The 17,530-nt window shown below is 49.4% G+C and overlaps 1 protein-coding gene across 3 annotated transcripts in view; it reads left to right on the top strand.

Moving 5' to 3' along the window:
- The window catches only part of UBR2 (ubiquitin protein ligase E3 component n-recognin 2), a 78,666-nt gene that overhangs the window by 18,604 nt on the left and 42,532 nt on the right, over positions 1-17,530 (top strand). For all 3 annotated transcript variants that reach the window (XM_063443877.1, XM_063443879.1, XM_063443878.1), the window contains exons 6-7: positions 16,876-17,014; positions 17,142-17,204. In XM_063443877.1, the coding sequence (XP_063299947.1) occupies positions 16,876-17,014; positions 17,142-17,204 (202 nt within the window). The remainder of the gene's footprint in view (positions 1-16,875; positions 17,015-17,141; positions 17,205-17,530) is intronic.

Raw genomic sequence — 17,530 nt, 5'->3', positions numbered from 1 at the left:
TGGCTTCTGCAGCTTTGCAGAAGTCGTATGTCATTTGCCTGCTACAGAGGTAAAATTGTACAATTGTAAAATGGTTCTCCCCATTTGGGGGGGGGAAATAGCACCAGGGTACCATTACCATCAGAGTAGTAAATCCAGGAAAAAACCTGATTGTCTTTTGAGTTCACTTTCTATAAAATGACTCTCCAAACTGTAAAACAACGTTAATGCTTTGATAGGTTTTGTCCTTATTTATATGACCTGTTTTCTTTTTTTTTTTGTAAATTTACTTTTATTGGATTGTGCAATCGTTCAATTTGTCAAATAACTGAGTATGCGTCAGTTAGGACACGCAGATCCCGTCAACATAAAACAATGACAATCATAGTAGGAAGTGGTGTTCGATCAGTCATACATTGGTGACACGCAGGCCACAGCATGGCATATTTTTTCTTGCAAACGGTGCATTTATGAGCAGTTCGTGCAATAGCAGGTAGTAATGCGCTAGATTTTAGTGAGACTCGCAGGTCTCAGTCTGCACCTTAACAATGACATCATGAGTGCAACATGTGCCTAACGTTAGTTTATGCAACATTGCCGTAGTCATAAATATACTGGCCTACAACCTTGGTGGACACACAAGTCTTGCGTACAATCTCCTACCAGTCGTTAGATAGTGAGGCTAGTCCCTAGTTAATAGCCACCAGTGTGGAGGGCGCAGTGCGAGTCAGTCTTACAGAACAGAGTCCTGTAGTCTAGTACTGGGTCTCGGTCTCCCTCGTCCGTCTGCCCTAACGCTAGTGTTTTCCGCTCTGTGGTGGTTACTTAGGTCTATCTTGGAGTATCTACTGTCCGGGGCTGAATCCTCATCTAGTTCTCATGTACGAGGCAAAGTCATTATGGAGAGGCTTTGTGATGCGACATTAGGTATCTGCGCTGTGTCTTGCAAGTTCACCCCGCGTTGGGAGAGTGTGTTGTGTTGTCTCTTCGTCTGGGTGTGTCTACACTCATATGATGTCTTGTGGTTGCTACTCAGTGTAGGTGTAGTCCTTGTAGGGGGTCATCCCTACTGCGTCATGCAACGTCATGTGGGCTTTACGTTCCACATGTAATCTCGCTGGCCCCTTAGGGCCTTATACGGTTGAGTCCAATTTACGCCGGGTGGCTCCCAGATCCGACAGGAGGAAAGAAGGAAAAGGGGGGGGGGGGATTACTGTGTAGGGTAATTGTGTTTTGTTGTTTTTGTATAGTGCTAGCGCATCTCCCAAGATGTCCTGCTGGGATTCGGCGGGGGTGTATCTGAGTATGCGCGTTAGTGTTGTTGTCTAATGTCCCTGTTGCGTTCCTCTCATATCCCATTTTTGATGTGTACATTTCGATTTGTTTGTCTGTCCTCCCGAGTATGTCGGCATATCTCGCTTCGGCTGTATGGATCTCTGCTATTCTCTGGAGCCATTCCACTTTAGTGGGTGGTTGGGTTTGCTTCCATTTTGCTGGGATCAGAGCTTTGGCTGCATTCAGCAGGTGCCGCAGGATTAATTGTTTGTATAGTGCCAGCGGACCTGCAGAGAAGTGCAATAGTGCGGCCTCTATGGTGAAGTCTGGCGGATCCCCCAAAATGGCAGTGATTTCACGCTTCACTTCCTCCAAAAACGGCATGATCCTGGGGCAATCCCACCAGATGTGGCGGAGCGTGCCCGGTAGCGTTTTGCACCTCCAGCATGTATCTGGGACCTCCGGGAAAATCCTGTGTATCCTCGTTGGCGTTCTGTACCAGTGGGAGAGCAGCTTGTAGTTCACCTCCTGGTACCTGGTGCTTATCGAACTTTTATGTTGTAGAATAAGAATTTGTGCCCATTGGGCGTCTGTATAGGTTTTGCCCGTCAGTTCCTCCCACTGCCTCTGGAAAGCATTATTTCTGGTGAGGTCCCCTGTAAGCAGTTGTTGGTAGATGACCGACACTCTCCCGTCCGCTTCGGGAGAAGTCTTGCAAAGGTGTTCGAACCAGATCTGTTCTCTATGTATTGCTCCTCTGTTAGGCAAGTTGTTGTAGAAGTGTCGCAGCTGTACGTAGTGGAAGCGGTGCATTACAGTCAGGCGTTCCGTGGTAGCCCAGTCTTGGAGGCTGCGAAGTCCGGCGTTGGTCAGGGCAGAGCTCAGGGGTAGGTACTCCCCTTCGCTGAGTATTGGCCACGCATCCACTCGCAGTACCCCCCCCCCCCAAGCCTCGCTATGCGTCAGAGGGATCAAGGGGCTTGGTTGTGGTAAGATGTATGCCTTCCTTCTCAGGGTGGACCAGGTTTTCAGCGTCTGCGTGACTGGGGATTCCACACCAATAGTGTGTACGCCCCCTGTCGAGCGGTGTCAGATGTATGCGTGGAGTGCTTTGTTTGTGCCTTCCCTATCCAAGCTCGCCCACAACTTGTTAGCGGGGGGCCGTGTGCCATTCTCGAATCCTCTGGAGCACTTCCGAAAGTCCGGCAATGCGAGGCCGCCCCATGGTTTGGGCAGGCATAATCTGTCGTGTCTGAGCCTCGGTCTCCCTTCCCTCCAGACGTATTTCGTTACCGCTGTTTTGAGCTTGGTGAAGAAACCCGGGGGCAGGTGCCAGGGGATAGTGCTGAAGCAATAGAGCAGGCGGGGTAGGATGTTCATTTTTACCACCGCAATGCGGCCCTGCCAGGAGATGTGGTCAAAAGACCAGTTCTTCAGGTCTTTCAGTATATTGCTGAGGAGAGGCATGTAGTTCCTGGTGAAAGTTTCGCTTGGAATGCGAGGGAACCATATTCCCAGGTTGCGCATCTGTTCCCTGCACCAGTGAAAAGGGTAATCATGTTGGAGCCTCACTTGTGTGTCCCCAGTGGTGCGTACAGCCAATATTTCACACTTTGCTTGGTTTAGCTTAAGCCCTGATCTACTTCCATACCGCTCAAACTCGCCTAGGAAGGCTGGTAGTGTGTTCTGGGGCTCTGCCACGAAAAAGAGCATGTCGTCCGCATAGGCCACCTTATGTATCTGGTCTTTCTGTTTGAACCCCTGTATCTCTGGTGTCTGCCTTATCCTGTCCAGGAATGGCTCTAACGTGAGGGCGAAAAGGATGGGGGACAGCGGGCAGCCCTGCCTTAGTGCCATTGCGGATTTCAAAGCTGTCTGTAAGCGCTCCGTTTACACGCACCCAGCAGTTGTGTCGGTGTAGAGTGCCTTAATCCAGGTGAGTATGCCATCCCCCAGGCCCATCGCCGCCAGCGTTGCTGTCATGAAGCTCCACGTCACCCGGTCGAACGCTTTTTCTGCGTCCGTGGAGAGCATAAGGAGATCCGATTTTCCTTTACGAGCCAGGCTTTGTATAAAGAACGTCCGCAGGGTACTGTCCCTGGCCTCCCTCCCCGGGATAAAGCCTGTCTTGTCCGGGTGGACCAGCCATGGCAGAAATTGTTGCAGACGAGTGGCCAGCACTTTGGAGAGGATCTTCACGTCCACATTTAGTAATGAAATGGGGCGGTAGTTGCCACATGCTTCAGTGTTTTTGCCAGGTTTGGGGATCACTGTGATTATGGCTGCTAGGGTTTCCCGGTGGAAACTTCCGCCGTCTCGAAGGTGGTTGAAGGCGTTGGCGATACGTGGGGCAAGGATGTCTCTGAATATTTTATAATAGCCTGCCGAGAATCCGTCTGGGCCCAGCGGTTTCCCGTTTTTCGTCGTTTTAACCGCCGCCAGTATCTACTCTGTGGAGATCGGGGCATCTAGGGCTTCGGCTTCTTGCGCTGAGAGGGTGTCCGGGTGAAAGTCTCTGAGGTAGGTCGCGATGTTCTCTGCTCTTCTGGTCTCGTCTGCATCCGGAGTTACTGATGTTATGTTGTACAGGCCCTCATAGTAGGAGCGGAATTCGTTCGCGATCTCCCCGGGGAATTGTGTGAGGTTGCCCCTAGTTGTGTGTAGTGTGCTTACTTGTGCGCTGGTTTGTTGGTTCCGTATCATGCGGGCTAGGAGTCTTCCTCCCTTATTGGCATGTATATAGAAGAAGGCCTTCGACCGCTGGGTTGCTCTGTGATGCTTGCGGGCTATCAATTCAGTCGGTTGACGTCTGGTTGTCAGGAGGGTGCGGTAGTGTGCCTCCAGTTGAGTCCTCTTGTTTTTTTTTTTTTAAATTCTTTATTTTTTCACTCGGCAGGAAAGGGAGTGCAATAAACAACTTTTAGGCTTACGCAGAAGCCCACTACACATAACAGATGTGTCAGTTATTACAGTACATAAGTAACATGAGTAATGGAAGGGTGACATATTGAAATATGCATATACAGTGATTAGTATCCCTGAATCCCAGCGAGGTTTTTGTAATTATGAGGTTCCCTTGTACAGCAAGGGGAAAGAGAGGGAAGAGGGGGCAGAGGCAAGAGGGAAAGGGGGATATAGATGAAAAGGGAGAAAAAGAAAAAGGGGGGAGGGGAGGGGGGATAGGGGAATAGGGACTAAAAATACTGTAGTCCTCCACAGCTATTCTGTGTCCCAGTTTTGGTTGTCTGGTACCCTTCTCTGTGTGGGTGATACCCACGTCATGAGTTTACCTACAAGGTAAGGATTCAGAAGAGATGTTGCCCATGGTATAACAGTGACGGGACAGGTTCTATTTCATAGGTGGTGCGTGGGTATAGAAGGGGTAGTTCCCCCAGTGAGCGGGATAGAGTACATTTTAGGTCCGCAAGCAAGGATGTGGATTGCGTGTTACCTGTATGCCCTCAGTTTGAGGCCGCTCCTAGGGCTCATATGGGGATGAGGGGGGAGAGGCAAATTATAGAGATAGTCCTAACGTGAAGGAGAGCGGAGGAGCTAAGGGGGGTGGGGAGGTACGTGGTGCTGAGGCCCTGCCTGGCTATCCTAATGTGGAGGTCACCAACGAGTGGGGAGGGCGGTCAACCAAATTCGCTGTCATCCCAAAGGTCCCATATCCTGTGAAAGGTTTTCGTGGACCCCCGGAGTCTAGCTGTTAGGTCGTCCATTAGCCTTATCTCTCTAATTCTGGCCACTATTTCGGGCTCTGTAGGGGTGGAAGGTTTTAACCATGAGGCTGCTGCAGCCTTCCTGGCGGCTAAGGTAATTTTATGTACGAGTTTCTGCTCAGCCCTGGTCCAGCCCTCTATATGTCTGTTGAGCAGATAGACCCATGGATCCAGCTCCAAGGTCCTGGAGAAAACACGGCTCAGGAGGGTCTGGGCTCCCTTCCAGAACCTGACCATGCTTGGGCATTCCCACCACATGTGGAGATACGACCCCTTTAGTCCGCAACCCCTCCAGCATTCGTCATTTACAGTTTTGCGCATCCGCAGTAGTTTTACTGGGGTGGTGTACCACCGGAACAATGTCTTAAATGATTGCTCCTGGAGGGTCACGCATACAGAGGCGGTGGCGTTGGCCTCCCAAATCTCTTGCCACTCCGTTCCCTCCAGGACCTCTCCGAGCTCCTGTTCCCACTGATCAGCGTAGGTTAGTCGGCCCCACTCCTTCGTCTTAGCACAAAGATGGGCATACAGCATTGTAATCGTACCCCGGGGCAAGTTTTCTGATATACACCAGTGTTCAAAGAATGTAAGTGGTTTCAACGCTGCGCTTTTGATATGTGGATGTTTGGCGAAGTCTTGTAATTGGAGGTATCTGAAGAATTCGCTGGGTGTGAGGTGTCTCCCCTGTGAGAGGTCGTTGAACCCTACTATGTCGGGGCCGTTATAGAGGTGGCAAATCCTCTGTATCCCCGTGTGTTCCAAGTTCCTGAAGTCCCTGGCAGACATGCCTGGGGCAAAGGCTCTGTTGCGGAGGTACGGCATTAGGGGGGAGGGTGAGGATGCCAGACTGTATTTTGTGTGGGTATGGTCCCATAATCTAAGTGAGTTTAGAATCGCCGGGCATGTGACTCTGAGTATGGGTCTATGTTCTCGCGGGACCCACATGGCAAATTGTGGTAGGTCTGCCCCTATCATGAGAGATTCAATATCTACCCATTTCCTTTTGCCTGGGGGAGTGTGCCACATCGCCACCTGAGCTAGTTGGGCAGCTAGGTAATAATAATATAGGCACGGCAGCCCCAGTCCCCCCCTTGTTTTGTGTCTGTAAAGGATCTGTCTTGAAATCCGGGGGCGTTTATTTTGCCAGATAAATGTGCCTATGGTTCGTTGCAGTGGTTGTAATTGGGCTTTTGACAGTTGTAGTGGTAACGCCTGGAATAGGAACAGGATACGTGGGAGGATATTCATTTTAACAGTGTGAATCCGTCCCACCCACGATATCGGCTTGTCAAGCCACCTGTCCAGGTCTTTTGCTAGGGTTTTGAAAATGGTTCTATGCGTATCTTGTGTTCGTGTCCTATCCTTATAGCGTCATTTGCCGACATGCCCACAGGAAGCGCGCTGGACTTGGCCATATTCACTACATAGCCCGAGATTTTCCCGTATCTCAGGAGGACTTCCTGCAGGGCCGCCATGGATTGGGATGGGTTAGTGAGTGTTAGCAAAACGTCATCGGCGTAGGCCGAGACCAGGAACTCACTGCCCCCCACTGGGATTCCAGTGATTCTGGGGTGCTGCCTAAGGGTCTGCAGCAGGGGTTCAAGGGCTAGAACAAATAGGAGTGGGGATAGCGGGCACCCCTGCCTGGTGCCATTGTGTAGACTGAAGGGTTGGAGGGGAGCCCCCGAGATCTGGACCTGGGCTCGGACATTGCTATACATCGCTCTAATGGGTGCAGTGAATTCCCTTGGCAATCCTAGGTGTTCCAGCACCGTGAACAGTTAAGGCCAGGTCACCCTGTCAAAAGCCTTTTCGGCATCTAGTGATACGATTAGTGACGGGGTGTTCAGGGTGGCCTGTCTCCATATTAGATCTATATTGCGCCTAGTATTTTCGAAAAGTTGCCGTTCGGGGACAAAACCGACCTGATCTGGGTCTATAAGCGACGTCAGGAGAGGGTTTAGGCGGGACGCTAGGAACTTGGCTAGTATCTTCATGTCGTGGTTTATCAAGGAGATTGGCCTATAGCTAGACAGGAGCATGGGGTCTTTCTCAGGTTTGGGTAACAGCACTATGGTGGCCAAGGACATGTCTTGGTCTGGGACACCACCGTTCCTGAGTTCTGTAAACAGTCGGAGGAGGTGGGGTGTTAGCTCTTCCCTGAACGCCTTATAGTATCCGCCGTCAAAACCGTCAGGACCTGGTGATTTATTACCCTTTAGGGCTGTTATGGCCTTGTCTATTTCCTCTTCAGTAATTTCCGTTAAAGTTAAAAGTCTCACTATAGACACCAGGTTAGCATCATCTGACCTGAGGGCATTGCTCAGCACCACGTAGGGACGGGGAGAAGGGAGAGGGGGGAGAGAAAGGGAGGAAAAAGAAAGGGAGAAAAGGAGAAAAGTGAATGAAACGCCTCCATATGAAGGCGACTCGGGTCGGGTCTTACCAGTTGCCAGACGTACTATGGGTACCATGGATCGGTCCTCCATTGCGACCTGCACAAGTGAGAGAATCGAGCCTGGCAGCCATGACCGTGATGCGCTGTACAGCTGATTATCAGTAACTATTGTCCCTCCTCATCGGGCAGGCGTTGGGAAGGAACGCTCCCACCCGAGGTGAGGGAGAAGCTGTAGTAAACAACCTAAATCAACAACAAAAAACGTGTTGGCAATTACACGACAAATTAACTATTAAGAACATGTATGCCTAAAGCATGAAACAGTGAAACAATCTTGGTATGCTAAAATACCAAATACCAAAAATGAGGTAATCTGATAGTCACGGGCTGGGTCCACGCTCTGGGCATGCGCCCTGATAAGGCTGCGTTACTGGGGCCCGAGCCCGCCCCGCGCCAGAGCGCGCGGCAGGCCCGCATACAGTGCGGTAGCGCGGGGCGGGCCCAAGGCCCTGAAGCGAAAAGAGGGCATGTGCACCTAGGGCCCTCAGCATTATTCCATACATTACATTACAACATGAGCATGTGAAGAAGTATCTCATTGCAAAGTGTTGGAGTGATCGGTTGGGCTAAGAAAACACTTGATGCGCTATGATTACTCGTGAAGGTTGAGTGGGTGCAATGTTCCGAGCGGAGTGGCGGTTGAGTGGTATGGGGGGGAGGGGGGGGAGGGGGGGGAAGCATAAACTGGTAGGGGCAGACTGGTAGGGGGTCGGTTTAGCGGAGGCCAACTCCAGCTGTTGCCACAGCGCCCGGAGGCGGTGTAGCGACGTGTGACAGGTAATTGACAAGGTAATAACTGAGTCTCTAAGAGTCCATGGGGACCATAGTCCAGCAATGTTCTCGCCCAAAGACGCCGGATGTCCCTGATGGGGATGGTGCTGCGGTCTGCGGTGTCTTGTGGGCCTCCTACAGGACTCTGTGGTGCGTTATGCACCCCATGGATGGGAATTCCCAACCCCCACTCACCACCCAAAGGAAAACAGCAAAGTTCTGCAAGTCCCGCCAGTGCCCCCGCCCAGTGTCCAAAGTCCCGATCAAGGGCCCGCTGCCTGCGGGTCCAGGCTGCCATTGAGAGTGGCTTGCGGCCAAAGTAAGTCCCGGTCCCCCGCCCAAGGAGTCCCCCACTGTCCCCAATGGTAAGTCAGTAGATTAGTGGTAGTCCCCAAAATGAGAGTCAGTCTGAGACCTGCTTATACGATACCCTTACAGCAGCTAACGTCCATTTCCTCCGACCTCCTGCCATTCAATCGGTAAGCTGCTCAGGTCCTCAGGTGTGGTGGGCACCGTGGGCAAGTTGAGTGGCGGCTGTAGCCCCAGGCTGCGAAATAAATTTTTGGGGTCTCCGTTCTGCTGAAGGACGTGTGTTCGGCCCTCTTTGAACGCCAGGAGTTTGAAAGGGAATCCCCAGGCATATTTGATGCTGGCCCATCTGAGGGCTTCAGTTATAGGCTTCCACTCCCGTCGGCGCTGCAAGGTGCTCGGTGGCAAGTCCTGAAACAGGGTGATTTCTGCCCCTCTGAATTTTATGGGGCCTTCACGGCTCTTGCGTAGCAGGGCTTCCTTTGTCTGGTAGTGTAGGAAGCGAATGACCACATCTCTGGGGTATGCTGTGTCCGTCCTCCTAGGGCGCAAGGCCCTGTGAGCCCTTTCGATGGTCCAGTGATCTTGTGGGATATCGGGTAGTAGGGGTTGAAGCACCTCCAGCACGAGGTCTCTCACCGGCCCCTCTTCCTCACCCTCCGGCAGGCCCCTCAGCCTGAGGTTATTGCGCCTAGATCTGTTCGCCATATCTTCTATCATAAGTTCAGCGTCAGATAAGCGGTGTGTGAGGTAGTTCACTTGGGCCACAACTGTATTATGGGCCTTAGTGGTAGATTCCATGCGAGTTTCTAGGCGATGTGTCCTAGCTCCAAGGGCCTGGATCTCTGTTTGCAGCAATGCGGTCGACTTTACAATCTCCCCGGCCAGGTAGGTACGCACCTCGGATAGTTTGGTGAGTATCTGGGAGGTGTCACCGGGGATCGTGTGTTCGCCGGGTGCTCCATGTGGCGACGGCGGCAGGGATGCCGCGCCATCTTCGGCGCCATCTTGTGGGTCCAGTTGGCTGTTTCTGTGGGCGGCAAACAGGCCCGCGACAGTGTTGTTGCCCTCTGGGCCTCTCTTGGATGCCTTCTTAGATTGTCGTTTCTCCATTGGTAGGTTGTGGGTAAATCTGTGGGGGTAATGTAAGCTGTAGACAGTGCGGTCGGAGCTCTAGTCGGACACGTCCAGCTCCCTTGACGGTCAGGCCACGCCCCCCAGTTGAGTCCTCTTGTGTAGCGTTTCTAGCGTTGCTATCTGGTCTGCGAGTGTCGTCATTTGTTGTTGTGCTTCCCTCTTTTTCTTCGCTGATATCCGTATGAGAAGCCCTCTGAGAACGCTCTTGTGAGCCTCCCACAGGGTCAGTGCGGAGGTATCTCCGGAGTCGTTTTCAGCAAAGTAGTTATTCAGTTGTTCAACTAGCTGTGCTTGTATCGTTACATCGGTGAGAAGCGATTAATTTAATCGCCAGGTAGACCGGGTAGGTCTGTATAGGGGTGAGTCCATGAGCATGGATACCGCGCCATGGTCCGACCACGGAGTAGGGCGGATTTTCACTTCCAGTAGTCTATGGAGTCCTTCTTGCTGGAGAAAGAGTCTATTCTAGAGTGTCTATGGTGCATGGCCGAATAATGCGTGTAATCTCGATCTGCTGGGTGGAGGGTTCTCCATGCATCTACAAGGCGTAGGTCGCGTAGGGTCCTTCGGATCGTCCGAATGGCTGTTTGTGGGATACTGTTGTGTCCGGTCGACGAATCCATGATCGGATCTAGGGGTGCGTTAAAGTCTCCTCCCACTATGTGGGCTCCCTCGGTGAAGTTGCCGAGTTTGAGGAGTGTATTGCGGAGGAATTTCGCCTGTTTGGTGTTTGGAGCGTATATTGATACGAATGTATACGTCTTCTGGGCTACCGTCCCCTTTACAAACAGGTATCTGCCATTTCGGTCGGCCATCGTATCACTCCGGGTGCAATGGAGGCTGTTGGCCAGGAGGATCGCCACTCCTGCTTTGCGAGCCGTCGGGTGGGTGCTGTGAAAGCTATCCGGGAAGCGTCTGTCTGTCAATCGTTGTGTTTCCGCCGCTCTTAGGTGTGTTTCCTGCAGTAGTGCTATGGATACACGCTGTTTTTTTTTTTAGTTCCTGTGCACTTCTCTGGGGTGTTCAGGCCCCTCCAGTTCTGTGTGACTATTCGGAAGGGGGCAGCTGCAAACGCCATGTCGCTGAGCCCCCGAGGGACCTGGGTTCCGGGTGTGTCGGTCATTGTGCTGGGAGGTCTCCCGTGTGTTTCGGGTGCTATGGGTGTGGTGTTGGAGTTGTGGTAGTGATAGAGAGGTATGAGCTAAGGGTGAGGGATGATGAAATGTTGGTTTTTGTTTGTTTTTTTGTTTTTCTCCCTTCCTCTCCTTTTTTGTCAGAGGGTGGGGGGTGAGTGGGTGGGAGGGGAGGGAGGGAGAAGGGAGAGGGAAGGGCAAGAGTTTCCGAGTCCGGGCGGATCCGGGAGTCCACCTAGTGGGTGTTGGGTCCCTCAATATGAGGGCGACCTGTGCGACTGGATCGAGTATCAGGTCCGCACCGTCTCTTAGAGTGGTCTAGGACAGCCGCGGATCTGTCTCCTCCAGTAGTTGGTGGAACACATGTCCTGTCTGGGGGTGGTATGTCAAAAGATTAACGTGTCGAGTACCTGTGATTTTACAGGTGTTAGGAGGTAGTATTAGTCAGGTCATGAAATGGCAGCCCAAGGTTGGAATCCGTTCCCCACGTATGTGTTTCGGTAGCTTTCCCTGTTCTATCTGTCGAGCATAAGGTCACGTCTGGATGTGTTCCTGTTACATGTGTGTGTCGAGCCCTGTCAGGTGCCGGTGGTCAGGTCAGCTTATAGTGTCTTTTGCTATCGCCCTAGGGGCAAGTGCACTCCTCCCCCAAGATGGGCGAGTGCGAGGGAAGGGGGGGCTAGTGGGCGCTAGTTGTCTGCGAGCTGCAGGGCGCCGCGCTGTGCCATCTCTGCGACTGCGTTGCTGCCTCGGTGTCTGTGGGTCTGTTCTTTGTTCTGGTGGTCCAAAAACCCAGTTGGTGATGTCCGTGGGCGGCTGTCCCAGGCGCTGCAGGAATCTGGGTACTTCCTCCGGCCAGCGCAAGGGCACCCATTCATTTTGGTGCCTGGCTAGGAGGGCGAAGGGGTAGCCCCATTTGTAATGGATACCTCTCTCCTGGAGCTGTGACGTGATCGGCCTCAGCGCTCTGTGCGCTTCCAGGGTCAAGGGCGAGAGGTCCTGGTAGAGGGCGACTTCTGCGTCTTGGAATCTCCACGTTGGTCTGGATCTTGCCTTGGCCATAATCTTTTCTTTCAGTTTATACTGGTGCATACAACATATATCTCGTGGCGTCCCATCATTGGTGTGCAACCTGTTAGCTCTGTGCGCTTTGTCAAACTCCATTGTGGCCTGGGCTTCAGCACCCAGGAGTCCTCTGAAAAATGTGCGCAATGTAGCCTCCACATCCTCTTCGCCATCTGGTTCTGGCAGGCCGCGTACCCTAATGTTGGATCTGCGGCCTCTATTGTCCAGATCTTCAGTGTGACGTCTCAGGGCTAGCAGCATATTTCCCTGTCTAGTGATAGCCAGGGTAGAGGCTTCAGCTTGAGCTGTGTAGGTCTGTGTGCTAGTTTCTAAGTGTTGTAGCCTGCAGGCATGCGCCGTCATGTCTGACCCCAGCGCGGTTACCTCTGTGCGGATCGCTGCATGGAGGGTGTCAGAGGTTGCGGAGGTCTTCCTTGGTGACCATATTTGCGGCAAGTGCCCTTAGATCAGCACTTATATCCGCCAGCGTTGTTTCACTGCCGTCCGACGCCATGGAGTGGGCCGGTGAGTCGGCCATGTTGGCGCCCGCGGCCTCCTGGAGCGTGGTTGTCGCGGGTGTCAGAAACCCGTCCATGGGTCCGGCTGAGGTGCTAGGGGTATCACCCCTCGGTGTCTGCGGGCGTTTCGTGCGCCACATCCTCGTGCATTGCTATAGTTAAAGCGTGCTGTGTGTGCTCGTGGGTCGGAGCTCTGTGCCTAAGCTGCCATGTTCCTCCGTGTCCAGGCCACGCCCCTTGTATGACATGTTTTTGCATGATCAACTAAAGAGTTTTTTGCAAAAATGAACTAAAGGTTTTACAGCTTTCTGCATTAGACGTCTGCCTGCTTAGCTTTCCCCCCTCTTTCTTTTTTGACAATCTTTATTTAAGGGTGCACACAGTACAAGGAACCATGCAAAAAATGAGTTACAGTAAATGTAAACAATCCTAAGACATCACAAACGTTTACAAGAAAAACGTTGGGACAAAGCTAATATGTTTGCTAATATGTAACACCCTGCAGGAGCTCTGTTAATGACCAAAGGAATTGGGGCTCAAAACAGTGGGGCATACCCCTCAAGGTATAATTCCAAGTTGTGCACTAATAAACATTTATGAGAAAATCAGGGGGACAACAGTGTCTACCCTGTGAGCGCATGTGGGACAAAAGTACAGTCATAGAGGCATGGAATATAGCAAGAGAGAGAGAAATATGTAGAAAATTTGAAGGAGAGCGGTAAAAGGAGAAAAGAGGAAGAGCACTGTGTGTGTGTGTTGGAAGGGGTGCAGAGGGAACATTTCATGTAAAAAATAGGTTCTCCCTCGTTCTTACATTAGATTTGTACATATGTAGCTCAGCCACTGACGGCACTTGACTGGTAGGGGAGCTGCAGGGAAGCCAGCACAATAGGGAGAGGACACCAAGCAGTGAAGATAAATATTTATTTGAAAATTTTATTAAAATCACATCGCCATTTTTATTTCCCCAAATGTCTGATTTTTATTAGGAAGATAATAAACAACATTTGGGGATGCAGAAAAGAAAGAGGGGGAAGGGTTAAATAACATGAAGTTTGTACAGCTTTGTAAGATACATACAAAACATTAAGGGTATAGCAACCAATATATTCAATACATGGGATATACAGGTTTACGTATATCTGTATCTGTCATTGTACTTCCCCAGGGTACAGTCGTGTTTTCAGACAGACTACTTGGCATGCAGACATTTTTGAAACAGGACAGGGACTAATCAGTCCGGCATACAATAGAGCTCTTGTTATAACCCTTACTTTCAAATGCGCTGCCATGCTCCCCTCGGTACAGCAGGTGAGCATATGCTACCAGCATTGTCGTCACGTAGGGTAGGTGATGATTTTGAAAGTGTGCCGTGTCGGCTCGGTACTCTGCCTGTATCTCCCTGACCTATTTTCCTCCCTATCTTAGATTGGATGCAGTCCCGTTTTGTTTGAGAGACTTATCTTGCTTGGTTGGTACACTGGTGTCTGTGGCCCTGTTCCAAGGGTCGGTTTGGTTCATTTGTTTGTGTATCTTTGTGGTGTTGGCATTTTAATACCATCTTCATGTGGAATAGTTATTTGTGTAACAGACTTAATACAGAGGAAATCATATTTAAAGAAAAGTGAAAACGGGTGGTTAACTTAAACCCAACTGGTTATGTGTGTAGACCCTGCTTGAGCATATTTTAGTTAAGTGTCTATTGAGAATATATATGGGAACGAAGATGTAGAGGTATGGAGTGATCGCGTCCTTCTTGACTCTATGGGGGTTTTAACGCTTGGCGGTTATCTATCCAGCTGGCCCAGTTTTTAGAGTGGATCTCCACTTTGCCTTTGAGCCTATGTGCCATGCGTTCGTATTCGCATGTGGATTCCACCCTATTCCACACCTCTGCGAAGGATCGCACATTAATACTTTTCCAATGGCTTGCAATACTGTTTTTTTGCCGCCAGCACAAGGTGTATGACCACCACCTTTTGGCTTGCAGAGAACAGGACGGGGGACAGGTGTAGGAGGTAGCATTCTGGTGTGAATGGTAGTGGTTTTGACAGGATTATTCTTACCTCCCCCACTCTCTGCCAATATGGCTCCAGTGTGGGGCAGTCCCAGAAAATGTGCTTATGGGAACCAGCGTGTAAGCCGCAGCTCCAGCACATGGGGGATACCGTGTGGTACATGCGTGCTAGACGATCCGGGACCAGATACCACCTCATTAGGAGCTTACAATACGCCTCTCAGTGCGACAGGCTACGGGAGAATGCTTTGGTGGCTTGTATGGCTTGAAGCCATAGTGGGGTAGGGAAAGTGGTGTCAAGGTCTTTCTCCCACTGCTCTATGTAAGTGTGTTTGGTCAATGGGTCAGCGTCGTTGATGGCGTTGTAACATAGGGAGAGGGGTTAAGCCTTTGTGTTTTTTCCTATACAATGCAGGCCAAGCTTAGTGAGGTGGGATATTGGACATTATGTGCCGTTATATGTTGTAGCCTAAGGTAGGTGAATATAGCATTAGCTGGTAGAACAAACTTCTTTTGCAGCTCAGGGACTGGTGTGAGGCCCTGTGGCGTGTATAAGTTGTGCATAAATTCAACCCCATTTTGTATCCAGGTACGGGTATGTAGGCTATGGGTAGGTTTTCTGATAGTCGAAAGAATATGTGAGGGGGTGAAAAATATAAGGTTGTTTATACCTGTAAGCTTGCGAGCCCATTTCCCCCAACCGCGGATCAGGAAGCGTGTGCTGGACATGACATTTGGAATCCCATTTTGCGTATGATCGCAACATATGATCTAATTTATTTGGGTGCAGGCACGCATCCTCCAAGTGGAGCCATATCGGCGGCTTGGCGCCCGATAGAACTCCCAGGCCCTGTGCCAACACTTCCGATCTGTAGTATGATTTTACATTTGGAACACCTAGGCCCCCCTTTCCGGGTGGTAACCAGGTGAGTCGCCTAGCTATTCTTGGGGTCCCCCCCCCCCCAGATATGACATTGCCGTTTTTGAACAGATAATGTTAAATGTATTTTCTGTAAAAGGTAAGTAGGTGAACTCAAGACTGCTCTTAGATACAAGAAAAGTCCCAGAGTTTATATTAACAATCCATAAAACCCATGTTTCCCTTTCTGTCCATGTTTGCTATTTTGTGTGATCATTTCTAGGCTGGAGTTTTATCTCAGTGGATGTTATTTCCTGTAGAAGACATGGGAACATCTTCAGAATTAAGTAGTAATATGATTCTTGTATTTTGTGTGGTTTTGATGCTGCGGTTCCTGTTTATGCACTGTTTAGAAAACAAATAATTATTAGGTTAGCGTTAGTAGCAATTTTATGTTGGGTGTGGTCCATAAAATGCAGTTTGACCTTGGGTCCAATGGTAATTTTTTTTAAAAGAATTAACATTCAGAACTCATAATACAGTATTCATTTAAGATACTTTTTAAACCTGTCCATCAAGATGGAGGGAATACACTGGAGAACCCTGTGCACCAACACATACTAAATCTCACTTTATTCTAACATCTAATGCGTATGAAAACACAAAATTAACATCTTTACTTTCTTTGTCAGTTACCAGCCATTATGTATCCCAATTGTGAAATGGTAAAGCGATGAGAAATACGTTTTCACTATAAAATGTTGAAAATAACACTTTCCCAATTTAGTTGAAATCCCTTCACAACTGTAGGCTGCAAGGTAGCATGCTGTCTCTTACAAATTTCATGTCTCTCTCTCGTAGCTGCATGCATCCTTGCATTGTGTGTGTTGCTCATTATATAATATATACGCACACCCTCCACCACCACCACCACACCCCCCCGCCCCACACACTCCAAAAGAGGTGTGGTTGAAAACCCCTTCCACTGTGAAGCAGTGTATTAACTATCTTCTTAAGTCAAGGTGGAAGGGGTTTTCATCCACACTTTTTTTCCCCACCACAACTATTTTGGTATGTACTTTACAAGTAACACCAAGCCTCCATAGCAAGCCAGTAACTAACCTCATGCTGATGAGTTGCATTATTAACAAAACAGCTGTCCACGAGTGGTTCACTGACTTTGCTCCTCTTCCTGAGTTGTTTCAAAGCTGTTGAATGCAGCAGACACATACTCCAAGGAATCGATGTATAAAGTTGAATTTTGAGGCCCAAATGTGATTCTTTGCTGAGCTCATTTGCATAAGTCTACCCAGAATCCCTTGCAGTAGTGAGAGCACTGTTAAAGTGCGATTTCTGTGGGAAAAGCTTGACTGGTGTGTGTATTTGTGTTGAGCAATATATTAACTATATATAGTTAATACGCACGTACATATACACACACTATATAATATGTTATTTGGACTTGGCCCCAATCTTAAAGAGCAATTTATTAGGCCCTATTAAGGGTATGTTTATCATTCGCATTAGCTATTGTTTTGTGTAAAGTGCCATCTACAGTTCTCTGGAACTTGAAAGAAAAAAATCTGTGAAATGCTTTTGCTCACTTTTTGTTTTTGTTTTTTTTGTCAACAGGGAAAAAAAAGACACATATTACTGCATGCTGTTTAATGATGAGGTCCACACATACGAGCAGGTTATATACACGCTGCAAAAGGCAGTGAGCTGCACACAGAAAGAAGCCATTAGTTTTGCTACAACAGTGGATCGAGATGTAAGTTTCTGTATTTTATGTTTTCTTTCCTAATCCTCCAACTAACCCTCACTGTTAGAACAGTTTTAATGTGTTGTAGATAAACAATTTGTAACCATGCATGATAATGTACCTTTTCATTTTCAAGGGCCGCAGATCTGTCCGGTATGGAGACTTTCAGTACTGTGAAAGTGCAAAGTCTGTCATTGTGGTGAGTAACATCTTTACTTAAAGGGACAGTATAGTCATCAAAACATCTTCAGCCCTGCAGTCTTATTGCTCAATTTTCTGCCATTCAAGAGGTAAATCATTTTAATATACATATCCTTAATCACACTTCCCTGCATGTAATGTGCAAACTTTCCTAAACACCTTCTGTAAAGAGAGCTAATGTTTAAACTTCCTTTATTGCACATTCTGTTTAATTTAGAGCTTCTTGTCTCCTGCACTGTTAATAGCCATCTAGACCCTGCAGAAGCCTTCTGCACTGTTAATAGCCATCTAGACCCTCCAGAAGCCTTCAATTTACAGAGCAGA

The sequence above is a fragment of the Pelobates fuscus genome, chromosome 2 (genome assembly GCF_036172605.1).
Source record: "Pelobates fuscus isolate aPelFus1 chromosome 2, aPelFus1.pri, whole genome shotgun sequence".
NCBI classification, from domain to species: Eukaryota; Metazoa; Chordata; class Amphibia; order Anura; family Pelobatidae; genus Pelobates; species Pelobates fuscus.
This window is presented reverse-complemented; position numbering and strand designations above follow the sequence as displayed.